Here is a 26,925-nt window from a genome sequence, read left to right as displayed (position 1 = left end):
ATGTAACACGGTACATTGTCCAGAAGGGGTCCCCCCTCCCTCATTTCATAGACTCAAACATAGGACTTCAGCTAATGAACTGGACTCCTTGTATAAAAACTGTCTCTGGTTGTGAGACCATAAACACCAAATGGAGGTCAAATCCGATGATTAGATGTGTTTCAGATCAGAAAACATTTTCCACTCCAGCTTTAATAATACTACTAAGAATGAAGGATACCACGATACGTACAGTAATTAGTAATTCTTTCAAGTAAGTGTCACATTAAATAAACATGATAATGTTTACAGTAGTATATGTTTAGTGTAACAGGAGCTGAGGAGATGGTAATGAAAAACCATCATCTTGGTATACTAGTATTTTTCTCCAATGTTTGTCTTTTGTGTACAACTACAGTTTTTAAAAGTTTTTAACAGTCCAAAGCATCTGGAGCACTGAGGTGACAAACATGAAAATCCCCACAGTTACAATTTGTAGAAATTTAAGTTAGAGGGACCCAAAAATAACACACTACAATATGATTATTATAGTATATTTATTTTTTATATTACAGTATTTGACAGGCCTCTTAAATATGATAGAGTTTCTCTACGCAGTTTTTCTGTGGTTGTGAAATGTTCTTTCAGAGGTTTTTCAAGTTTACTGGTGTCATCAGAGTGGAAAGTTCTGGAACTTAACTGTACGGAGAAGTATGCCCACACTGACGCACACATACAAACAATATTTCAACAAAGTGCTGATTCACTTTATTAACTACAAATCATAGTGGTTTAGTGCGTAATGTCAGTAATAAGCACTTAGATTAAGGTTGGGAATGTTATTCTTAACAAATGTAAAGTTGCTATGAAGGTATTTACATGTCTTTACTCTTCCTCAATAGTATATTGTAGTTCCAATGTATACTATTATTGTACTGTACACACACATCATCACTTCAAACTGTGTTGTAAATGTCACCAAGAAGAAGAAAGAGAAGAAGAGGAAAATGAGGAAAGAGGAGAAGAGGAAGAAGAAGAAAGAGAAGAAGAGGATGATGAAGAAAGAGAAGAAGAAGATGGAGAAGAAGAAGAAGAAGAAGAAGAAGAAGAAGAAGAAGAAGAAGAAGAAGAAGAAGAAGAAGAAGAAGAGGAGGAGGGTAGATAAGGCCTACTTCTGGTTTCTTCTATCTTATAGCCAGGGCCCCCCAGGACCATGGCAGGAAGTGATGTGAGAGAGGGTGATAAAACTGGTCATTTCTTCTGTTGTGTCACATAGTTTTCCTTCCTGTCACTCATGAGAATCGTTCCTCGTTGATGAGCCACCAGAGGATCACAGTTCCTCAGCAGAGTTACTGTATTGTTGCACATTTGCAGGTTGTGACAAAGGAAAGTGTGGCAATCACTCACCAGGCTTCATGGTTCCACGTCAAGGAAATCACACAAATCACAGATTTGTAAATTTTGGAAAATTCAAATCTGATGGAACTATTTCTCTGTTATCTGTTCTGTCTTTCTTAACCCTCCTGTTATGTTCCTGGTCAAATTGACCCATTTTAAAGTTTGAAGATCTAGGAAAAATAGTTAAAAGCATTTTTTCAGTATGAAACTTCTTCTGCTCGCCTTAATTAGTGTAATTAACATATAATATGAAAATGATTCATCTCACATATTTGCAACCACCCCCTGCATGTTTATATCACATAGATACTGTTCGGGTCAATTTGACCCAGCAGTCAAACTGGAGGTAAAAGGGTGTCAGAAATGTCAGACTATTTTTTTCTTTGCAACTGTGAGACATATTTCATCCCAATCACTCACAAACACACACACACACAGTGTGCGTAAATGCATGTAAATTGAGTTAGTAATAAAATATTCACACTGCTTGTTGGATTTTTTTGGTTTCGGACATCTTTTGGATAATTAAATATGCACTGGGTCAAATTGACCCGGGAACACCATTGTTGTTCCTGACAAGTGAACATAACAGGAGGGTTAACCAGTAAGGGTAGTTAACGAAACTTAATTGACCTTTGACATTTGAATACTGGTGTGATGAAAGTCATACATTTTCTGAAGTTTACCCAAGATCTGAAGTGTAATGCTGTAACTTTGTTTTCGCTATTAGTGGCAAGCTTGGACTTCTGGTCTGCTGCAAACTAAAGAAAAAGAAGAAGAAGAAGAAGAAGTTGAGGTGTCCCATTCTTTACAGGACATAAGTACTCGATTGCGTGTTTTAGCCCATTAACCACAAAACCTACGGTACTTGACCCCACTGTCACCCATTTTCTGAGGAACAGCACATATTTTTGAATTCATTTCCTTCCTCCTAGGCAGCTGTTGTTTTTCAGTGAAATGAACTTAGAGAGATTTGTACTTACTGTACTTGAGACAAAAAAGGATTATGTGAATTTGGTGTGTTGCATTAAAGAGGTTTGCTGTTCGTCAGCCAGTTTTGGATTTTCCCACAAACACATGAACATGAGGAGTTGCATCAGTGCTGACACGGTTGGTTGTTAACAAATTTGATAAACAATTAAGTGTTGAAGTCCTTCATCAAGCAAAAACACCATTCACTGGTTCCAGCTTCTCAAATTGATGATTTCCTGCTTTTCTTTGTTTTCTTTGTTACTTTTGAAGCATTTTTCACTATTTTCAGAGATTTTATTGACTAAACGACTAAAACATCTACAAAATAATTGCTAATGACAACAATTGTTTACATTTTATGCAACAGATGTATAATTTGGAATATAGAAATAATTGTGTTGAATTGTTTTCTCTCTCAGATCACCTGTCTCGATCAAGTTTCAAGTTGCATTGAAGCCTGCTTGCAAGGTAGAAAATCAATTTTAAAATGTATTTTACACTTTGGATGGCAAAAATGTGAAGTTCATGAGTGAATTATGTAAAACCATCAGCTGTGGTCACGCTGTCCCCTGTATAAGATTGGGTTGTATTCTATGCAGTCGGTTCTTTCTCACGCTGCGAACACAATCTCAGCAGCTGATAGGCGATCACACCTGGATAAACAGGCCATGTCCTCCGCTCCCCTCTGTTGAATTTGCCTCTGTTTCATTTGAGTGTTAAATGTTAGTGGAATCTGGATACAGGTGATCTGTCTGTTTCTGAAAGACACACAGACACTGTTTTTGTTTCCAGAGATAAAGTGTGACTGCCAGGCATTATGTGCTACTGCCATGTGTCTGCCAACGCATGTCCCGTCCAAATGAAACACACCACCTGCCTAGAAACTTCCTCAGCTGATAATAAGGTGATAGAGGTCGGTGCCCCTCGTATTTTCACGCTGCCTTCACACAGTCAGGCTCAAAACATACAGCTTCAACATAAGCATGCTTACACAGTAGCCTCATCCTTGTCTGTGAACATGCAAACACTCGATTTCCTCTGTTTAACACAAGTGCATACTTTAACTTGTAACAGAACAATGTTGGAGCGGAGTGTCTGTATTGTTTATGCTGGGAGTGCCTGGTGTAGATGGATAAGCCAAAATAACAGTTTGAGAACATTTTGGACTGCGGACAGATGGAATGAGGAGAGAACAGAGATAATGTGCTGGAAAGAGGGAAGAAAACAAAAGCAAACAAAAGCTCCTTTCCTGACATAGACATGAAGAACAGGACAGGAAACTGTTACATCGAGAAGCACTTGATTTATCTTGTTGTTCGAGTTTGAACTCACACCTGAACTTGGATAAGACTTTTGGAAACACACATAATTGTTAACATTTTGACTTTATCGGAGAGGGGAGCGTGTCTGCCCTTGTTCTGTGTTTGTGTGCACAAGAGAGTCCAGAAACGAATGCCAGGGAAACTTTCAGTGTTTATTTCAACTCTAATAAAGCAGAAAAATACATTAATACAAACTTTTCCAATGATATATAACAACCATTCAAACTGTATACATCCATCTGAGTCTGAAATATTTACACAAGCTTACATTCAAAAGGTGTGCTCTGTAGTTAGCACAGCTGTGTGCTGCAAAGCTAAATACTGTAGCTCAGCTGTTAAAACATTGAGGCCTCGTTTACACCTACGCTATTTCTAAAATTATGCTGCGTGCAGTTGGTGGGTTTGTCCAGCGGTGTGTCAGAGCCCCTGCTGCGTGTCGCAACCCAGCACCTCCAGACGCAGAGCGATGTCGTTAATCCAACCCCGCGGGTGGATGCGGAGGTAGCGGCCGAACAGAGGAGGATCAAAAACATTGAGAGCTTCTTCGTCTGGATCGCTGTTTCCTGGGAAGATCTGAGGAGGGAAAAAATGAGGAAAGAAATGAAGAGGTGACACACAAAAGGACCGCAAATATAAATACAGATTAGAATCAGCAAACAATCTTTTTTTCAATCTTTTTACACAAATGTTTTATTGGGGGTTTTCATACGCCGCTTTGAGTCAACTATGTGTCATTAAAACATTAGAACACTGTGTGATGGGATTCTTTTGGTGAGTTGTCAGCTCTTTACAACAGTGACTCAATCATCTATGTAACTAATGGAAACTGTGAGATGGAGTAGCCCGTCTACATCACTGATTACATGAGGGAATACATGAAATGAGTAAAGAACGAGGGAGTGACTGCAGTTTTATACACAGTTTTATGGAGCTGTGGTCAGGCAGGAAGCTGGATCATGTGAGCTGACACTGGAAAACTTGGTGTACCTTTTCTCCGTGGGATCTCTCCTCTAACACGCTGTTCCAGGAGTGTCCATTGTGACTGACGGTCACTGAGAACTCTGTCACCATCATCGGTGTCAGCAGTGACTTCGCTCCCTGCATCACCACGCCTGTGATGCGTTTGACCGACCCCAAGTCCACTTGTAGCCACTCGTGCGGGTTATTGTACTGCGGGACAGAGGAGATGTTTTGAATTAAAGGACAGGAAAGTTCTACAAAAAGACAAAGCCAAAGAAATTATGTAACACACATAAGAGTGGTGTGTTTTTTTAGAAAGAGAGAGCAAAAGGAAACACCACAAACCAAGGACTCCCTCTCCCACATTTCTCTAAGACGTCTAGGAAACTGGTAAACAAGGGACATGTTCCTGGCAGCGCATCTCTTTTTCCACTGTTTTTCCACTAATATGGATTCACATGGAGAAAACCAGATTAACTGTTCGTGTGGAGATTCCCCCCACCCCCAGTTTAAGGCCTTTATCCATCATTCATAATAAAAATAGGTTTTCACTGATAAGGAAGAGTTGTTTGGCTACAGGAAAAGTCCCTGAATAAAAGAGAAGAGAGCCAAGTGCCACCTTCCTTTTAAAACCAAAACTCTTCCATTTATATAAACAAGGAAAAGTAAGTCAAGGTGGTCCCATTATATTTTTTACCCTGTTTTCTTCTGTTTTCCTGCTTAGATGAATGTTAAAAAACAATGTAGAAAAGCTGGCTGCAGCTACTGTGCAAAAACTTTAAAATATTTATTCATCTGAAGTCTTTAGGCTTTTGCAGCCCTGTTAGGACACCATTCAGTAGAAGTTATGTTTCTGTTTGCTGACCCACAGTGGCTGACCTCAGCCAGAGATCACAAGTGCTACTGTTTGGCATGTGACCTTTAATAAAAGCTCAACAGTCAACAGAAGGACAAATCACACCTCTACAGCTCAGTGCTGCAAAGTGTGAAAATGATAAGCTGCAGAAGAAAGGAGAGGAGGAACAACAGGATAAAATAATGAAAGGAGAGCAGTTATTATGGACAACACTGGCTTCTAATCTAGAGTGAGAAACAAGAGGTGTTCAACGTGGCTTTTTCATTAAAATGTGTGTTTAAGACATGAAAAAAAACAAAAAAAACACCACTCACCTCCGGCCTCCAGGCGTTGGCGCTGCCTTCCTGATGGAGGCGGGCGAGGCTGGCGCTCCAGGTACGCAGCAGGGATGAATGAGTTGAGGAGGCACTGAAGCTGCTGTCAGGAATCTTCTGGAGCCCGAGAGGGAGAGAGCAGCCTGGTCACAAACACACACACACACACACACACACACACACACATACACAAATCATGAGTCATTCTCAGCACTTTCATACATTAAAATGAACACTGAGATAAATTCTGTTACTGTAAGTAAAACTCACTGTTAAGATCGCAGCCCAGCAACTCCATTCGGAGTGCAGGCCGAATGGAGTTGTATGGATGAATCCTGATGTAGCGGGCCACAAATGGTGGAAAGAAGCGGTTTTCTTTCACCTTGGAGCTGTCGAGGTTGCCACGAAAAACCTAAAACAGAGCCACACAAACAGATTTAAAGGATCATGTCGGTAGTGACCTACAAATGAGTAACTGCCAAGCAGTCTCTAAATCATAACAGAGCACACGTTTTTGGGCTGATTTCCAACATTCCAGGAAACAGTTGGTTTCCTTCTCTCTTAACTTGCAGAGACTAGAAACTTGCTTGAGATAGGCAATGCATTACATTAAAAAAAAATCTGCCTTTACTGTATTTATTTTACAATTTAACAGCATCATGCCATGGTTAAACTCTGCCTCTTGGTGCCATTATTACTGCTCAAACACCCACGGCCAGCTACTGAACAGCTACCTTTTTAATGCAGGGTTAGGTTTAACTTTTGTTTTTTTTTTGTCCTCTTGGATCAATTTTCTGAGATTGTAAATGCACAACCAAGAGCAGCTTCCAAAATGGTACCTGCTCACAAATGTATTACCATGCAATGACAATTCTTCTTTGACAAAAATTATGAGGTAGGTGAAATGTTAATTTACCAACAACCAGATTATAAATCAAGGCTCTGCAAGTTGATTTGAAATTTTAGTTGAAACTAACTGAAAACAATGTCTGACTGGTGGTTAGAAAATACATTTTTAGCCAAACAGCAAGCTTTGGCTCTGCAAAAATGTTAAATATACAGAATTTGTAGTAAATAGGCTAAAAATACAAAACCACTTGTTGAGTCATTATAAAGAACTTGTGTAGGATAGTTTAAATTTTAGATTATTTTAATGATGTTGTCACCATCTCTGGTAAATAGAAAGTAAACTGCTTTGCGTCAGTTTTTAGGAGGAGATGGTTCATTTTCCTAAGAATTGCTGCTTTTTGATTGTGAAATATTTCGCAATAGATATTTTCACAATACACATAACATATTCTATACTGTATCTAGAACTTCAATTAAATTATATCAGTGTATTTAGCACATAGTGTATTAATCTGCTGTTCCATTGTTGTTCCATTACTGCTTGTATTCCAGGTTCAGTTTCTGCTAAAACTGAAGAATCAACATGTTATTGCTGTTAAATAGTAACCCTAACCAAAGTGTAACAGATGCTACCACAGTAGAAGACATACACGGTTCTTTCCAGTGTCGTTTCCTCTGTAAATGGTCCACGTCTCCTGGTCCAGGCTGTAGGAGATGTTGAAGAGTGAGATGTAGTTGTCCCTCAGCTTTGATCTGACTCCCTGCGTCTGCACACCATGCAGCAGCATGGGCTTCAGGAGGTCAACCTAATAACACACACGGCATCACATTTCATTGTGCTCCATCGCTGCTTACATGTGAACATGATGAAGATCAGTGTAAATGCTGAGCAGAGAAAATCTGTGTATCTAACCTGTATCCATGACATCTTGTTTCTGCCCATCCAAGCATTGATATAACCCGACTGATCCAGCCTTGCCAGCCTCGGCTCCCAGCCAGCTGGAAACACATATGCAAACATGGTTATAATCCAAGTTAGTAATAATTTCTAGGCTTTCAGATTTCATAAAGCTGCCTGGTGGCGATGACTGGGCTATTATCATTTTCATCAGTGCACTGGTTATTTGTGGCAAGCGCTTCATCTCTCTGCAAGTATAAACAAGTATGAAGTGTATTCTTGTGTGCTTGTAATATAAAATGAAAAAAAACAAAAACAAGAAATAAATGTTGTCTTACGTTTGTGATCAGATGCTGTCATCTGGAAATCCTCTATCCTGCCCGATTTCATTCCCAGAGGCGAGACACACCCTGCATGTCAGTACGAGAAAATTCCAGCTTATTAATGCATGTCAAATTTGAAAGTGCACATAATTATCCCATTCAGAAATTCCCGAAATACATTTCTCTTTACTTAATACACCTAGACTGTACAGAACTAGGTGGTTCCACACTTTAACAATGCCATTTATTACTTATCCTGAAACCATCAGAAATTGATAGAACATCATGCTTAATCTTTACAGTATATGAAAAGGGGCAAGTACACTCGGATTTGGGATTTTGACATTTATGGAAATGATGTGTAGCTTTACAGATTTTAGCTCAGATTTTTGTCTGAGTAATGTGAGAAATCATCATTTATTAAAAAGCCCCGTAAATGAAACAATAACTCAATACTTTACAGTGTTTAAAATATGGGAAAAGCCTCTGCCATAATTCATACGATGTGATGAAACATTTCAAAGTGCAGAGACAAGCGTGAAGGCATTTACTACAACTGTCATTAATGACATTTCTGCTGTTGCAAAATCTCTGCAAGGCTCATTACACAACACAAAACAAAATGATGAACTCACAAAAAACTTAACAGACTTCTCTCTTTTTAGATCTTTAACAATAGTGTGGTAAAAATAAGGGTGATGTAACAGGAAAAGGTATTTTGTTACTAAATCAAAAAGGTTTATGTTCTTTAAAAGTGACCATTACAGGACATCTCAGACTCAGCATGTCAGGCTCAGCTCTTCACTGTCAGACTCAGCTCAACTTTCAGTTTCAGTCTAAGCTGTACTTTACTGTACTCATGTGTAGCGGCTAAGCTGTGCTCCGACCTCAATTCTAAACGTAGCATGCTAAAGTGCTAATTTTAGCATGAAAACATGCCTACAGTTAGCATGTAGCCTACATTAGCAACTGTTGGATGTTTACATGCTAATGTTGAGCATGTAACATCAGCATCTTAGTATGATTGATTTTATTTGATTTATTGAACAGGACAGTGTGCAGTATTAAGCATAAATGATGCACTGCACCGGAGTTAGCTTGAAGCTAATTTGCATCCGTAGTCCATTATAATCAAGACATACAACAACACAACAACAAACAGTACAAAGCAAAAAACAAACAAACAAAAAACCAAAAAACAAAAAACAAACAAACAAGCAAACAAACAAACAAAAACCTCACAAAGAACACGCCATAGAAAATACAAAGCCACACACAACAGCACATCACATACACCTACAATGTCAATTAAAAATTAATAATGTAAACTAGGCTCAGTGGTCACACAGCTGATTCGTCTTTAGTTGATTTTTTAATTTGGCCTTGTATGCATTGATAGAACTACAGTTCTTCATATAATCACGTAGGGCATTCCACTGAGTGGTGCTTTCACACAGAAAGCTGACTGCCCAAATGCAGTGCGACGAAATGGTATGGTACAATCTAGTATAGAGGGTATTCTGGAGGATCTAATAGAACTTACTGAGCAAGTATACACAAAGTCACATGGTGGAGGAGGGGCCAAACCATTTAAAATTTTATAAACTAGGCACAAATTTGAGAATAATCTAAAACTGTCAAAGCTCAGTAAATTGTATTTCTCCAGTACCCTACAGTGATGGAAATGCATTGGCTTTTTGTCCAGAGTTTTTAGAGTTCATTTGTATAAAGACTCAAGAGGTTTTATGGCTGTTTCTCCAGCCTGCCCCCAACATGTGATGCAATAAGACATATGAGAAAGAATCATAGCATGCATAAATATCTTGGCTGCGTCCAAAGAGAGACAGTTTCTAATATGTCTAAAATTTGCTAAGTTGTACTTAATGGTTTTAACTGTTTTTTTTAACATGTTTCTGAAAGTTCAAATTTGGATCCAGTGTCACACCAAGATATTAAAATCAGTAACTATGTCAATTTTTTCACCTTTGATGAGAATATCAGCGTTAGGAGGTTGTACCATAGTCTTAGAGAAAAACATACCCTTTGTCTCGTTTACATTTAGACTCAGACATGATTGATCAAGCCAATGTGTGATCCTTTCCAATGCAATCGCTAGCTTTGCAGCAGCTAACTCAGCTGTTTTTGCATGTGTGTACACAACTCTGCATCATGACACTGTTGAGGGAGATGATTAATATATAGGCTAAATAATAGGGGACCTAACACTGACCCTTGTGAAACACCCATTGTGCACTTCATGTTACTGGACAGTGTGTCACCAAATTTAACAGAGTGTCTCCTATTAGATAAATATGAAGACGTCCATGCCAGTGCTCCAGATGAGAAGTTAAATTTAGAGAGTTTTGATATTAAAAGATTATGATTGACTGTGTCGAATGCCTTGCGCAGATCTAAAAATACAGCACCAACTACTCCTCCTTTGTCAAGTCACCATTTAATTTGCTCTATTAAGTGCAAGGTAGCAGTTTTGTTGTAATGATTTGCTCTAAAGCCAAATTGCATATAATGTAGACCAAAATTGCTTGTATTAAGAAATGTTGTCAGTTGTTTAATGACAACTTTCTCAGCAACCTTTGAGAGTACTGGCAGTGTAGTTACTGGTTTCAAGGCGGTCTCCATATTTGAAAATAGGCATGACAATGGCACGTTTCCAGTCATCAGGAAAGGAGCTGTGTTTAAAAGACAAGTTAATTAAATGAGCAATAGGGGGAGTTAAAATATCTTTGTGTGATTTGACAAACATGGTGTCAAATTGGAAAGCATCTCTACTTTTGGAGCTTTTTAAGGAGCTGATGATTTTATTTACTTGTAACTCATTAGTTTCTACCAGCTCGAAAACCTGGCGTGTAGCATCCATAGGAACAATATCCAGTTTCCTTTGCGTAAATTTTTTTCCTAACTCATTTACAGACTCAAGAAAAAAATTATTAAAGACAGAAGCAACAGTAAGATGATCTTCAATTAACTGTCCCTGTACTTTGAGTTTAAAATCTCCTTGTGAGATTATCGATGTTTTGCCAGATCAATTTACTGTTGCCTTTTGCCTCATTCAAAATATTGAAATAAAAACGAGATTTAGCTTCTCTTAGCTCTTGGTTTATAAATCTTAGTATGTTAGCATGCAACAAATATATATAATATATATATAATATATATATATATGATTATTATGTAATATTTAGCATATTCTGCCAGTTCCAGTCAGTCTTCATATAGTAGCCTCAGAGACTTTGTTTAGCATTTTAGTAACATATTTTAGCATGTATGCTAAAATTTACTGACTCAGTCACTTTAGAGACATCCTTTCATAAACTGTGTGTTAAAGTGGAAATTGTGACCTGTTGATGGCCCTAAATGAAAAGTCAGGATTCATCCTCTGGTGACCCTGAAATCTGTACCAAATTAATATCAATCCATTCAGTTACTGATGGGATATTTTACTCTGGACCAAATGATAGGAGACTAGTCAAACCGACTGACATTGCCGTCCCTAGAAACATTTTAGCTACAGTAAATAAACTACAGTAAATCCACTATTCCTACTCTAATTATATATTAGATTGTGGCTTGTATTACATTAGAAACAATATTTTTCACAGATACAGTATGTGACATGTGTACCTACGTGAATTATAGACCAGTAGTTTGGCCCTCATTCCGGCCAGCTGGTAGTCTCCTATGGTGCACTCCACCAGCCATGTGCCGACTGTGGGGGGTCTCATCTCCACTGTGCCAAACACACCTGGAGGGGGAGAGCAACAGAGAGTAATGTCATACATTTAGAGTCAAGAATAACTATTTCAGAGTTTAAGTGCGTGAACAGAGATAAGAGTAGGATGGAACCGAGATTATTCTGCCAGGCTTCATATTAGGAAACTGCTCTCACAACTGGACTTTTTCCATAATGTTACTACTAGCCTTAGAATTAAAAACATGTGACATCTGCTCTTGCTGTCTTCCCAGACACTCCCTCCACATCTGTGTCTTCTTAATTGTTGTCACACCCCCAGTGCCTCTCTCCCTCTTCTCCTTGTGTGTTTGGGCTTGAGTCTGTGATTGTCTGAGTGGACACAGGTGCGCCAGAGTCAGAGCAGAACCCTAGAACCCCCCCCAATGGCACCTAATCCTGCAATCAACCCCGCCTATATATTCTCAGCTCTGCCAGATGAAAGCCTCTGTTCAGTCAGTAGGGGAGAACGGGGTAAGTAGAGCCAGTGGGTAAAATGAGCCACCCCCTTTATCTAGGTAACTATAAGCAAAAGTAATCATGTGACCACAAATTAAGAAAGTACAGTTCACATTACTCAATCCATCTTGGACTCAAGCACATGGAGAGAGTGGTCAGCAAAACAGACCAAAAAAGTTATTCTTGTCATGCCAAGTGAATTCATCATGTTATTAAAGTTATCAGTCTTGTATCTTAATTAAAAAAGATAAGTTTTAGACATTATTACATGTTAATTTAAGTCAGTATAAGATACAAAACAAGGTCATAAACTCAGCATAACTGTGGATCTGAGCCACTGTGTGAAACAGTTTTATCAAAATGGAGGTTGTGGGGTAAAATGTGCCAGTGACATTGGCATTGGGGCAAGTTGAGTAAATGGCTCAATTTACCCCAAAAAATTATTTTCTGATGTTCTAGAGACGAGAGACCCTGTTCATGTTAATGTTTGATCACTGTTACAAGTGCTACAGTGTTGATGAAAAAATACCTAATTGTTGACTGATGTTAAATTTAAGCCACACACAAACATGCTGTACATACAGACAGATGACAAATTAAAGGAAAAGCCAACATAAAGTGTCTTAGTAAGGTGTTGGGCCACCATGTGCTGCCAGAACAGCTTCAATGCTCCTTGGCATTGATTCTACAAGTCTCTGAACTCTTCTGGAGGGATGAACAACATTCTTCAAAAAGATATTTCCTCATTTGGTGTTTTGATGATGGTGGTGGAGAGTGCTGTCTAACACGTCAGTCCAAAATCTCCCATAAGTGCTCAGTTGGGTTGAGATCTGGTGACTGTGAAGGTCATAACATATGATTCACATCATTTTCATACTCATCAGACCATTCAGTGACCCCTCATGCCCTGTGGATGGGGGCACTGTCATCCTGGAAGAGACCGCTCCCATCAGGATAGAAATGTTTCATCATAGGATGAAGGTGATCACTCACAACAACTTTGTATTGATTCACAGTGACCCTTCCCTCTAAGGGGACAAGTGGACCCAAACCATGCCAGCGAAATGCCCCCCAAAGCATAACAGAGCCCCCAGATCCCCTCACGGTAGGGGTCAAGCATTCAGACCTTGACCAGTTTTTCCTTTAATTTGTCACCTGTCTGTATACACAAAAGCACATTTACACACATATTCTTTCTGTGGCTAACACACAAAGATCACAGTTTAATCTTTACCGAAAGTGTTTAGGTAACATGTTGAACAACAGGCCACAAACATATAATTTTACTGAAAAGTATGAGTTTTTGCCTTTGTTAAATTGATGGCATTAATAAAGTTCAAAATGATCTCAAATTTGTTTGATTTTGTGTAATTTTTATATCAGTATTTAATGGTAGCACTAATTACCCATAGAGCGCTCAATTTACCCCTACCTTGGGGTGAGTTATGCCATTGGACTAACTTTTTTTGATGGGTCATGGTTCTAAACCCATAGTAATTAGATAACTTGTTTTAATTTCCATGGGTACACAACAACCTGAGGTATATATAGTTACTCTTATTTGAAACAAATACACTTTCATTTTGCAGTAAAATCATCAAATGTAAAAAGTGGCTCATGTTACCCCGTTCTCCCCTACTCTGCTCCCAGCCGTTCTTGTCTGCATGAGCATTTTGCTAATTGCCCATGGCCTTGTACTCAGTCTGAACCTGTTTCTCTCTTCCCCGCACTTCCACCTGCTCTGCCCTCTGGCCCCTGTCTCCTGCTCCTCGTCTCGTCTTGTCTGCTCCGCCTGGCTCAGCTCTGAACCACTCCCTGGACCTCACCTGGCTAAACTTCTAACCTTGCAGTCCTGAAAATAACTAGTCTTACTTCAATCCTGTCTCCAGCCTGTCTGTGTTCGCACCTGGGCTCACGTGCTTAGTTGCCAGGTAACAAAACGTGGTTGATATTAAAGAGTTTTGTGATTCACATGTATGCGTTTATACATACAGTAATTCCTGTGGAATTAGTTCAGACCAAAGAATAGAGGTGAGGTTGTATGTAACGTATTTATAAATGTGTATATAAATATGATACATATATTGTAAATATCAATATGTGCGTGTATTTACCAGGGAAGAGGTTGTAGACTCCCATGCGGTGTTGTTGTTCAGTGTGAACAGTGAAAGGCAAACCATGGAAGTGTGCAGCGTGGTACTCTCCATCACTTCCCACATTCAGAAGATGCCACCTGACTAACTGGTGCTGGGCCACCAACAGACCAGGAAGCGTCTCTGCCACGTAACCATTTATTGCTGTGGAAAAAGGTGGGTGTTATTTATGAGGAAAAAGTATGACAGCTAATCACAACAAGACACCAACAATCCACTATATTATCTCCACCTGCAAACTTGTTGGTGATATGGTACCACGGGTCCTCAGGGTTCACCTGACATGGCGGGACACAGTAGTGCTGCAGATTCTCCTCCAGGTACCAGCTTTTAGTTTCATCAAAGGTGTGGAAGAGAAGGGAGAACTCCTGGATGTTTGGCTGCGTGTTCAGACGAGGCCGCAGGGTACCGGGTTTACAGATAACCAGTGGGCCGATCAGACCTGAATGAAGGTCCCTCTCCTGGAACAGAAATGAAGAAATATGTATTTTCTGCTTATTATATAATGATAGCTGATGTTTTTAGCATGAATTTACAAAAATGAAAAAAACAAACCTACAAAAAGAACTATTGCTGCCTCACTTAAGGCTAAACACTTAAAATTTCAAAACTATAATACTGATTTGCACATGCAGAAGTCAAAGACAAAACAGAAGATAATACAGATTCCCCTAAGAATAGCCATGAAACATAACACTGAAACAGGCCTATACAGACCTTGTCCACAGTGGAGTAGTACGCCCCAGCCTTACAGTCAAATTCACTTTGAGTGGGACCTTGTTTTTTGCTTATTCTCCAGTTATAAGTCCGGGCCTCCCCAGGAGCCACAGGCTCTCCTGGGACCCCGGGTGGTGCAGAGGAGGAATGGGTTTGGGAAGCGCCAGCCCCCTGGCTGCGGTCATACACTCCCTGCAGGTGAAATGAGTAAGGCCTGGATGCCTTGTTTTTAAAGACCACCTTGAATAAGACAGAAGTAGAAAACATAAGTCACCAAACACCAACATTAGGTGTTTTAAAAAGCAGTTTTGAACAGAGAGCTGTATATGTATATTCATAGCCTCACTCACAGTGAGGACATCATTAGTCTCAGCTCTGATGAAAGGCCCCATGATTCCCAGGTGACTCTGAAGCTCTCCTCTGCCTACAGGATCACGGAAGTCTTCATTTCTGTAGGCTCGAAACACCACCTTCTTATACTCTGACAGGAACTTCCTCATCCCGCGACGCATCTCTCTAAAGGGGTTAATACACAGTTAAAAATGACCATTTAGGATGTTAGGGTAATGTATTGGAAATTAGGAGGAGGAGGAATAGTTCAACATTTGACTCTGACAAAAGGTAACAAAGCCCGCGGCCAGCACCTCTAAAACTAATTAACATGTTATATCTTGTTTGTTTTTTGTTAAAAACCAAAGTGAAAAACAACAATTCGTCATGTTGCTATTACTACATAGGACTGTTTTTTGGCAGTGACTTCCCAGCCAAGAAATAGAAAGAAATGTCAAACTTTTAATCAGTCAAACAGGACAGAAAAAACATTTTGTTGAGTAACTATTTCCCGACAACCTCACAGTGATGTATGATGCTGTTTGACATTACAGCACCCTGTAAAACCACAAACTGTCCTTTGACATTTCTGTTTGTATCTAGATGGACAAAACACAATATGTTGATTAGTGAACTTAAGAGTTGTTGGTAACAGTACATTTTTGAACTTCGGACTGAGCCAGTCTAGCTATTTCCCCCACCAACAGTCTTTACGCTAAGCTAGGCTAACTCTCATCTCTAGCTTCATATTTAGACGTGAGGGTAGTATCAATCTTCTTGTCTAACTTTCAGCAAGACAGCGAACACTCTATTTCCAGAAACGTCAAACTATTCTTATTAAGTCCAGCACAGACTTATGGACGACATATAATCCCTACCTTGGTTTGATAAGCTGATGTGGTTTTCTGATGCCATAGTCCCAGGCGATCTCCTCTGCAGCGATGTAGTAGTTGCGATATCTAGTCCCTCTGGAGCGTGGGTCCACGTGACCTGTGGCAAATATACCTGATGTGCTGTTCACCTAAAATAAAATGCAGCATTTACTGTAGGTGAAGGGGGGACATTTGGGTTTGTGGCACTTATATGCAGTGTATGGAATAACTTGTATGGGAACATGCATCACATACACACACACACAGACAGTAGTACCTCTTCGCTGTAGTCATCGCTGTAGTCATCATACTCTAGAGACAGATAAGTCTGTGTTGCGTTGTCGTTATCAGCAGTGTAGGTGTAATCCAGACCCAGCAGATCCACTGTCTGTCGCTCAGGTTTAGTCTGAATGTGGTTTTGTGGCACTAAGTTTCGATCCATTTCTTTTGAATCCCTCCCTTCTACAGTTGAGACCTTTGTGTTCAGCAGTGGATTACCGTCCAGTAAGATCTCGTTGCTGTCTTTAAGCTCTTCCTTTGTGCCATTCTTTTCACCTGACGTTTCACTCCCCTCCTCAGCTTGTACCTCAGCACCAGTATTAGTCCTATTTTCCATACCCTCTCCTTCAACCTCTATCCCAGTTTCTCCATCTTCTGTGGCTCCAGAGCTGATGTCTCCATCCCTCCAGTTTCCCTCTGCCTGTCGTCTCCGTCTGTTGCCTCCTTCTCCTCCATGTTCAGTCCCTCTCTCTAGTTCCTCCAAGATATCCTGTGGGATTCCTCCCTCAGTCACCCTCGTCACTTTCTTCAGCTCGCATGCTAAGTCTCCATCAACAGTGATGTTTTGACCAGTGGTGACTGCTGACTGAGTATCGTTAGCGAGGGGTTTCTTGCACACTCTAACCATCACTGTGCCATTTTGAGGTCTACTACTTCTTGGATTTATTTGATCGATGTAAAAGAAATCGTCTTCATCCCCATCATGATCGACTAGGTCTCCGTTGTTGCAAGGACGAACGGTGTAATGGATGCTCATCCCTCGGCTCTTGAGGCTGCCATCGAAGGCACTGATCTCCCACTCACCTGAGAGAAGAGATACGTGAGAGTTAATATGTCTCAGTTGTGTCTTGGGGGGGAAGAAAGACAGGCATATCCTGAAGTGTCTAGACTGGGTAATAGGACAGTGGTCTTGATGGGCAGTGCTACTGTATCTTGACTACTTGATCACATACTGAATGATGCTCTGATTTGCAACACAGTCGGTGCGTGTTACACTTCCAGACAAAGAGTAAGAATCTCTGTTGAAATGCCAGTACAAAAAACATGTGTGTGTAGAATTTTTATTATCTTTGAAATGATTCTGATAATAAGTTTTTGTTTGTAGAAAACAGGAGTCAGCCACAGTGTCTTTCCTAATGCTGCCTAAAACTAACACATAGTGGCTTTAATTAGTGCGTCAGCAGTGCTGTTTGAGGCCCTAAATGTTCTACTACAATCCTACACCTCAGGATAGTAAATACTGCAACCCAGTCAGCCCAAAGCAACAATTCGCAGTATGTTTGAGATGGATTGTTTTATGTAGTCTTTTGCTTAAATGATTTGTTAACTATATCGGCATTGAAGCGGGATAAGCAGCGTAGGCCTACTCTGTCTGTTACACTGTCAGCTTATAGACTGTCAGATTTTACCATGATGTACAAAGTACTGACTGGAAAATCAACTCTCAACCTCCTCAGTCAAGAGACTGTGATAAGATGTCAAGTCAAGTGTTGTGTTCCCTTATTAGATTCCTAATTAGAATCATTATTTTCTTATGTTTGTCCAAATATATAAACTGTATGTAAACATATTAAACTAGCTGCTGAATCTAATGTGTATCTGAACAATTTTATCTTTTATTTTTTCTTTCTGCGGGAACTCTAGCTGTTAATAATATATTTCTACTGCATCAAAGTTACACTGGAGTACAGGCTTCCAAGACACACCATGATGTCAAATTATTTTATACCAAATAATCCTGTTTGTATATTTGTGTCAGATTTAGGGACATTTTTGTAATTTGAGGCAATTGCAGTCTACATTTAGCATTATCTAGATATTGGACCTATAGTTAGCAGAGCTGACATTCCAGGTTATGACCAGCCACAAATGCCAGCCAAACATGATCTATGTCAGATAGTCTGTGGCTTTCCATTATCTTAAATCTCAAAGTCATAAATTAATTAGTTGCTTTAAGTTTGGTTACACCCATCAACATTATCTAACCAATGAGATTGTTTGTGCTTTCACAGAGAATTGTATATAACTAAAACTTCAATTACCTATCAGCTCGGTCTCCATGGGAACAGTCACGCCAGTCATGGGGAAGAGGGTGAGGACGGACTGGTAGAGGCCGTGGTACTGAAAGAGGTTTCCCGTGAAGTAGACAGAGATGAAGTCACTCTGGGTGCCCACGTTGACCACGTGCCAGAAGGTGACATCAGTCTGACACATCACAAACTGGCGCCCACTGAACATAATGCCATTCACACCTGGAGGAAGATGGAAATTCAACACAAGCATGTTTTTGTTTCACTTCAGCTCAGCTCGAAGTAGAAGATTGGAAAGTGACTCCAAGGTGAACTCACTGTAAATGACGTTGGAGTTGTAAAATTCAGCATCTGAAGTGGAGGAGGAGTTTTGACTGGATTGAATGTTTTCGTTGATGTACCAACTTCTGTTCTCATCAAAGACGGCAAATATCAGGCTCGACTCTTTATCTGGCCCCAACTGCATGCAACAATAAATAATAGATAAAAATAGAGGAGACACAGGATATTAAATTACATAAGAACAGGTGAAAGGCAGCATTTCGGCTTGCATCTTCTTGCATTTAGACTCTTCTTAGGGCTTTAGCATGTATAAAGCAGTGTGTCTACAAGTGATATATGTGCAGCTTCAGCATATGAATCAATACATAAATGTATAATTCTTCTTACCAGGCGTCCTTGGTTGTCGAGGGCATCATACTTGCAGATCAGCAGGGTGCCCACCAGCCCTGAGGCCAAGTCCCTCTCTGGGGACACAGTGCTCTGATACAGCTGAGTCAGACACTGAGGGTCCCCCGGCAAGGGCCCGTCATCTGTCGTTAGACTCCAAATGTAGCCAAACGTCTCGTTGGGGGGCACTCCCATGGAGTGCAGGTCCTGCTCTGCAGCTGTTTGATTTGATGAGTTTAGATGAAACTTTGATATTGGGCATTTGAAATGTTTACAAAGCAAACACACAGAATACAAAATGCACTCCATCATTGGTGGCAGAATTACAACTACAAGATTAGGGGGGTTTTAAATCATGTATTGCTGATAGTAATATTACTAGGAGTAAAAATGTAAGCAGAGAAAGAGTCCAATACAATGCTGCACAAAATAACTACAATAGCAAAGAACGCCTTTAATGAAATATTTCCTTTTCAATTGAATTTGATTTTGTATATTATTATTATTATTATATATCACAGGTATTTTAATATTTTGTAATAGGACTTCCTGTGATAGGACTTCCCAATTTTAAACTTTTGTATTTAGATGTAGATTTTCTTTGTTATTATACCATCTTTCAAAGTACTTAAATTGCATAATTTTGGTTGCAGAAAAATGAGAGATAATGCTAGTGAATATTGGCACAGTCTATGTGTTGCTTTCAGCCCATCTATCCCAGTGATGTGGGTTGGAAGATTTTGGAGTGAAGGTAGATGTCAGCCTGTTTTTTGGGGGCATCAAAGTCAAAGTTAAATTTGTACACATAGTGGCTTTAAACACTCAGATCTTTTGACTGGTACTGTATATATTACTTATATCTTGGTATATGCCAAATATGTGTAACAAAAAAAAGCATTTCTAAGTATTTACTATATATATAAAATCCCTCTCATCATATAACTACCCATAGATTGTAGTAGTTAATGAAATAATGGGTCATGGGTTGAGGGTGTTTGTTCAGATTTCAGAGGGCAAAACTTTGTGGTTGAGGTCTTATTAATTTTCTGCTCCTTCTCTGCCTTGTAATATAGCGCAGCTGGGGAGGTGTATTTAGAGTCCAATAATCCTCCAGAGACTCACGCTAGTTTGGCCACTTTTTAACAATCCAATCAAATCCCCAAATAATTAGAAAATTCCACTTGAAATGATACCCTTCCCCTTTCACTCAGAAATACATCTAAAGACTAAAGACACTCTAACTGCCTTTTCACTGAGCCTTTAAGTTAGGAGCACTCAAACTGTGAGAGAACCAATTAAATTTTACAGGTACAAGATTTGTGTCGGTGCTTAAGCTTACCATTTGTGGATTTATGCATTGGAGAGATCTTGGAAAGGCCATTGGGGTAGATGTTAAAAGGGCGACTGGCCAGGTTTCTAAATGTGATCTGGAAACAAAATTCAAAGCCAGTGGAAGATCAATAGAAAGTTATACAAAGATTGTGTATTCTGCTGTTTTAGCTCAAGTCTCTTATTCACAAATTCCCATATTTTCTGCCTTTGACTCACTTACATGGACCTGATCGTTGACTTTTCCTTTCAGCAATGGACCCAGCAGTGTTATCTTGTCAGGGTTCTTCCTCTGAGTGAAAGATCTGTCTGTGTATTCTACATACACCACTTTTTTATACTTGTAGCCGAGGTGATGAGGAGTTGCAGGCAAATATCCCGACTGCAACTCACTGATGTGGCAAAGAGAAAAGAAATTATCAATTCAATTCAAATCAACAATTCCTATTCTCTTTCTTCCTCCCCCCTTCCTTCTTTCTCCTACCTGTCTGTGGGTTTGAGATGAGGAGCGTAGTCCCAGGTGACCTCTTCAGCGGCGATGTAATGCTCCCAGATTTTATGCTGCTGTCCCCTGTTGCTTCTGGCTTGCACTTGTGGCTTCATGGCTTGAAAGCTTATGGTGTTGAACAGATTATCATCATCTTCATCGTTGTACTCTTCACCGCCGTCCTCGTAATCCCCGTGATTGACATTACGCATGTCAGGCCCCGGCAGAGCGACGGGGTCTGGGCACTTCTCCACCGTGAACCAAGCGTTCATGCCATCTTGACACAGCAACAGTGCAAATTAGCAATCAGTTATGATTCATAGGATGCAGGGAAACCAATCTGAATCGGCCTTTCTTACCGTGGCGGTGAGCATATATCTGACAACTGATCAGGAAGCGGCCTACAGTGGAGGGTTTCATTTCTGCAGTGGTGAAGGTCATAGGGGTCACCTCCATGGTGACTTTTCGATGGTTCAAAACCTGGAAAAACCAAAGCGAATGTTCTACTCTTTAACACAGTTAGTTTGAGCAAGAATATGATAAGTAATAAATTAGCATAAGTTATAAATTAGCAAAACAAAATTGATAAATTGAAATTGATTTGTGACAAGGAAAACAAAAGAATATTTTTCTTTTCTATAATCATCTTAATTGTAAAATAAGAATTCAATGAACTGCACAGTGTTCATAGTGCATTTTTATATTTATACCATTACTTATTTCTTCAGTATTTAGCCCATAAAGTCATAAGTGTAAAAAAAATCCTTTCACCTTTAAATCTGTTTACTGTGAATATTTTTTTCTCAAAACCTGAATTACCTGCAGAGAGTGATCCTGGAACTGAATGGAGTGGATTTCTGGAGCTGTTCCCATCCCAATCAAATGCCAAAACACATGATTACGGCCCTGACACATTGTCAGACCTACGCACACACACACACACACACACACACACACACACACATACAGGAAGTGAGGACAAATTCCTGTGCAGACTACATACAGTGCAGACACTGATACAGCAGCGCACAGTGTTAGCAACACTTAACATTACAATATGACTACATGGAACAAACTCCCTGGCTGCAGCCGATGTGGTTATTTACCATGCAATGTAGAGTTGACATATCCATTGATGGTGTGGTAACTCTTCCTGCCGGCAGTCCTCCGGAACTTCTCTCTGCTCTTCCTCTCCCCTATCTCCCCATACCAGCTCTTGGTCTCATCGAACACCGCAAACAGCAGGACAAACGCTGGATTTCTCCTCTGGCCGTCTTCTGTGAATGCACCTGGAAGAACACACACACATACAGTATGTACATCAGTAATAATTATTTCATAAATGTACATAAAAAAATAAAAAAATGACTTTTCATCCCCTTTTCTACAGAGTGAGATAAACCTCCAGTGCATCCTTTCCAAGCATTTGCTAAATAAATAGACAATTTTGCAATTCAGCTAACTGGAAAACTAGAATTCAAGAGACACTCCACCAACTTTACACATAAAGTTCACTTTACTTGTCATGAAGAGTACTGCTCAGCCAGTGAAAATAGTTCTGAAGGAGTTTTAAAGCCATTATCAGTAATGGAGAGTCTGATGAAAGGTGCCATCAAGTTGCATCATGCAAAATATAGGATCCTGTGTTTTTGGAGTTTGAGTCATAGTAAGTCAGGATATTTTTGACCAGACTTTTGACCAATCTTTTAAAAAATCTGTTTCCTACAAGTCCCCTGATTTTACAGAAGTGCAATACTAAGTCACTGGAGTAGACCTTCACTTCATATGCATAGCATTATGGACTATATTTCCTCTCATATCTTACCTATAGCAATACAATATAGCTATTTTGAGCTTGAAAGAACAGCTAGGCTATCGAGCCACAGCTAGATGGCGCTTATTAGCATAAAGCTAGCCTTTATATTATTAAATACCTCATTGTCCTTTTCACCGGATTTAAGTCTAACTTAGCCAGAAAAACAGTTTTTAATGAAAGTTTTCTTAAATCAATGAGAATTTTTCATCCTCTAACAAGCTTCAATTGAAATCTGTGTCTGTCTGAATTTGGATGGTGTTTATACGAGTATGTGTTAATGAGTAATGAGATGATGAGACAAGGTGTCAATTATTAGTAAGAGCTTTACAGAACAGTACATGATAGAAAGATACAATATTGACAAGACAAAATGCATGACTGTTGACTGTCTTTGACCTCCCGCACACACTGACTTGACTTGCAGATGAGCAGGGCACCGATGAGTCCTGAGTTGACGTCGCGGACTGTATCCACCTGGGATGAGTAGGAGTAGGTGAGGCACTCGGGGTCACTGGCGGTGGGGCCGTCCTTTGGGCTGATGTCCCACACATACTCATAGTATCCACCGGGAGAGACGGCGTCATCCTCCTTCTCCTGGCCCGCCGTGGAGTCATCATACCCGGCTCCTGGAGGGAAAAGACACAGCATGACTCCTCTGTATTGATTCAGAAGCGCTTGTGGTCTCAAAGCAGGAAAACTGCTGTCAATGTGGGGTAAGATGAGCAATCAAAAGAATGCATACACCTTAGTTAAATCCACCTTGGGAAAAATAAATAAAGTAATTGTAATTTCAAAGAGATACTATCCTGAAGGACAAAAAAAAACTCAAGAAATTGTCAAGTAACTAAAACAGGAAATAAAACTAGATGTTTTGTATCAGCAAGACCGCAGTGTATGCTGCAGCAACACGCACACACAAGCAACAACCTTTCCCTCACCCTACATGTTACACATTGACATGATTAGATTTGCTTCATGAAAGCACATTCCTGAACGTGACAGAAGCAGCTTCTCCGATTATGATAAACTCAGTCATAGTTATATCTACCCTGTGGCAGGAAGATGTGAGCCGTTTACAGGAACTGACTGCTTTGGATCTACAGCTGACATGCATTAGGACACATGCCAGTGCCTTCTCTCATATGAATAACGCCTCTGTGAGTTCTCAGACAAAATTGCTTTTTGTTTTTGTTTTGTATTTTAAAGGCATTTAAACCCACATTTTTAAAAATTGTTTTATATACTTAAGTTAGTTTCCTGCCTTTCTTTCATGCTCACACTCTTGCTGTAAGGCTGACCTGACCTTTTGGCTCTAACATGCGGCTACAAATCTGCACACAGAAGATAATGGAAACCGTTGCTGAGTAATTTCTTAAGAACAAGGAGGCAACCTTTATATCCTTATTCCTGTGTATTGCTTTATCATGTATACTGTGTATATTGTCATAATAAACAGTAATTTTCCCATGAACGCTTGTGGTTGCGTGTGGCGGTCTGACTAAGATTCCTCCTTAATCTACAGTAGCATCAGAAGAGTGAGTTTATAAGCTTTTTGTGTTTTTGCCATTGTGTCATCTACGGTGTAATCTAGACTTCACATAGAAAACTGATTATGAGTCAAGCTCTTGGTCACAACTTGCGCAAACAGAACAGAATGCTGCTGACTAACAAACATTTTGTGATGGTGTGCAAGAGAGAAATGAAAAAAGTTCAGTTCGGTACCTTCTGACTGCTTCCAGTAGGTGATCCCCACAGGGCTGATACTGTAGGACTGAGAGGCCAGGTTTTTGAAGTGGACCACCACCTTGTCGCCAGCCTGGGCAAGGATCACCGGACCTTGAATACCTGCAACCATGTGACACAATTTTCTTTAACAATTAGTAATAAAAAAAATCTGAAGATATTCTGTATATGCTCTAAACAGAACTGACAACTATGAAGGTTCAACATGTGTCCTGTCTTTAAAAAAGTATGATATTTGTATGAGATTTCAGGTTCTGGTTCTGATTTGTTTGTTTCTGTATTTAATTTGTGCTCAAAAATATTGGTTGTTGGAGTTGTTGTAATCCTAACAAAAACTGATGTAATGACAGAAAGTCTATATTTTAAGTGATCAGATATTTCAAAGATGCAAGAAGTGTATAATAAAGAGCAACATCAGTGGAGACCTACCTGTCCAAGTTGGTCTCGGCTTGGGGACAGTGTATGTGGAGTCTGTGTACTCCCTGTAAACTGCCTTGATGTATTTTTGAGGAATATCTTTGAATTTTCTCCTACAAACAACAACAAAATAAGGTATAAAAATCACTTGAACCAAACCAAACTACTAAAATAGATGAGACAATTGCCAGAAAACACTATAACACCCCCTTCATTCATTTTACCTGTCTTAAGTCATTGTTAATTTGTTATTATGTTTAACACTTTCTAATGAATTCCTAAAAAACATGAACTTGTATTGGAAGCAAGCTTAATTGTCCTAATCCTTGTTGCTGTATTTTTCCAGTTGATTTAACAGAACTGACCTCTGGAAACAGGGTATGAGGACTAAATGACATTTCAGAAAGGACATTCATGCAGTGTGCTGCCCACCAGGAGTGAGTTGTTCAAATTAAACAACAACAAAAAAAAAGTTCACCTTTGGTCGGTCGCTGGGTCACCATCGTCGTGGATATAGTCCCAACCGATTTCTACAGCTGCAATATAATACTCTCTAACAGCAGCCTCTGCGACGGAGCAGAGGAGCGGCAGCAGCAGAAGAAACGTCGCTTGCATCGCGGTGTGCGCACCTGTCGGCTCCACGGTGTCCCCACTTAAAAGTCTGTCCCGGCTCTGGTGCTCTTCCCGCGGGCTGAAATATTTAAAGGGCTGGGGGTGGGGAGAGGAGAGGAGAAATAACTGGGAAACTGAAGTTGCACGTGGGGGCGTGTGGGGGCGCGTGCTGGTTACACACCAAGAGTGTGTGAGTGAGATTGCTCACGCTCTGCTGTGAAAGAATCAGATAAGACCTTATTGTCCGGGAGGGGAAATTTGTCTTGGACTCAATATGCCTCTGTAGTAATGCGCTGATATAATACAGTGAACACGTACCACACATAAATACAAACACACACAATGATGCAATATATTATATAAAATAAAACAGTTTTAAACATAAAAAATTCTTCCTCTATCCTCCGATAAGGGGCCCATCATGGAGGATTTGTTTGCTGTAACTCAATTAATAATTAATTGATGCTTTATAGATCCGTTATAAGCCATTAATGAAAGCAACTTCTGGGTTTCCAGTTGTGAAAATCCCATTATCTGCTGTTTATCCTCCTCCCGAAAAACACATCTTGTTAACATTTATAACCAAAGCCTTAATGGATTATCAGAAAACATTTATTAATAAATTACAGACATTTATGACTGAATTATTACAAAATAGAAAGGGAATTTCCACCACCTGGCAACCCAATAGTTGCTGCAACTGTTAGAGCGGCAACTGTTGCTGTAAATGAGAGTTTCTGCTCTTGACAGTAGGAAACATTGTACAGCTTTTTTTATTGATTCATCAAATGCTTTTGACACTGTTAATCACAGACTACTTCTGGATAAATTGGCCTTGATGGGTTTTGAGGAGACATCCGTAAATGGTTTCGGGACTATCTCTCTGATAGAACACAATGCATAGATGCTACAGGATTGAAGTCAGAGGTTCTAGGATTAAAATATGGTGTTCCACAAGACTCAATTTTAGGCCCATTGTTGTTTACCTTTTATATCAATGATATCTGTGCCTCAGTAGACAATTGTAAAGCACATTTTTATGCAGATGATACCATTCTTTATGCTTATGTGCCATCTGTGGAACAAGCTCTGTCAAATCTTCAGTGTGCATTTGACTGTGTCTAGACATCCTTGAAAAATCTTAGATTGGTTCTATGTGAGTCCAAGACTAAATGTATGTCATTTATGAGGTCAAGAAAGTATGATCATCACGCCAACAGTATTCGGGGCCCAAATTGAGTGTAAGAGTGTAAGATTACAAATACCTGGGCATTTGGCTAGATGATAAGCTTTCATTTAAAACACATGTGCTTGAATTCACAAAGAGGGTGAGAATTAAACTGGGTGCACTGTACAGGATCTGGTTATGCTTCTTTTTAGAAAACAGAATGGT

General features: G+C 39.7%; 1 protein-coding gene across 1 annotated transcript; it reads right to left on the bottom strand.

Annotated features, from left to right (window-relative positions):
• Nucleotides 1–3,804: 3,804 nt before the first annotated feature.
• f8 (coagulation factor VIII, procoagulant component) lies at nucleotides 3,805–25,904 on the bottom strand. The gene is made up of 27 exons (XM_042419593.1): nucleotides 25,399–25,904; nucleotides 24,933–25,033; nucleotides 24,483–24,605; nucleotides 23,174–23,386; nucleotides 22,051–22,233; nucleotides 21,764–21,867; nucleotides 21,304–21,424; nucleotides 20,942–21,221; nucleotides 20,681–20,849; nucleotides 20,468–20,555; nucleotides 19,129–19,346; nucleotides 18,778–18,919; nucleotides 18,472–18,681; nucleotides 16,428–17,233; nucleotides 16,157–16,299; nucleotides 15,299–15,464; nucleotides 14,949–15,188; nucleotides 14,464–14,692; nucleotides 14,193–14,375; nucleotides 11,518–11,634; nucleotides 7,887–7,958; nucleotides 7,564–7,649; nucleotides 7,301–7,456; nucleotides 6,072–6,213; nucleotides 5,802–5,944; nucleotides 4,659–4,841; nucleotides 3,805–4,244 (listed from the first exon to the last, which is right to left on the bottom strand). Exons 1-27 carry the CDS (start codon nucleotides 25,533–25,535, stop codon nucleotides 4,089–4,091), a joined length of 4,911 nt encoding a protein of 1,636 aa, XP_042275527.1. The 5' UTR covers nucleotides 25,536–25,904; the 3' UTR covers nucleotides 3,805–4,088.
• Between the last annotated feature and the right edge of the window lie 1,021 nt (nucleotides 25,905–26,925).

Source organism: Thunnus maccoyii, chromosome 8 (genome assembly GCF_910596095.1).
Source record: "Thunnus maccoyii chromosome 8, fThuMac1.1, whole genome shotgun sequence".
NCBI classification, from domain to species: domain Eukaryota; kingdom Metazoa; phylum Chordata; class Actinopteri; order Scombriformes; family Scombridae; genus Thunnus; species Thunnus maccoyii.
The sequence above is the reverse complement of the archived record's forward strand: the minus strand, read 5'-3'. Positions and strand labels throughout refer to the sequence as shown.

Bases quoted from the DNA above. Each gene is read 5' to 3' on its own strand.
- f8 (XM_042419593.1), bottom strand. From the start codon at position 25,535: ATGCAAGCGACGTTTCTTCTGCTGCTGCCGCTCCTCTGCTCCGTCGCA. The intron at 18,920-19,128 runs GTAAGAAGAATT...TGTTGCATGCAG, and splicing joins TCGACAACCAAGGACGCCTG to TTGGGGCCAGATAAAGAGTC. The intron at 15,189-15,298 runs GTGAGTGAGGCT...GTCTTATTCAAG, and splicing joins AGACTAATGATGTCCTCACT to GTGGTCTTTAAAAACAAGGC.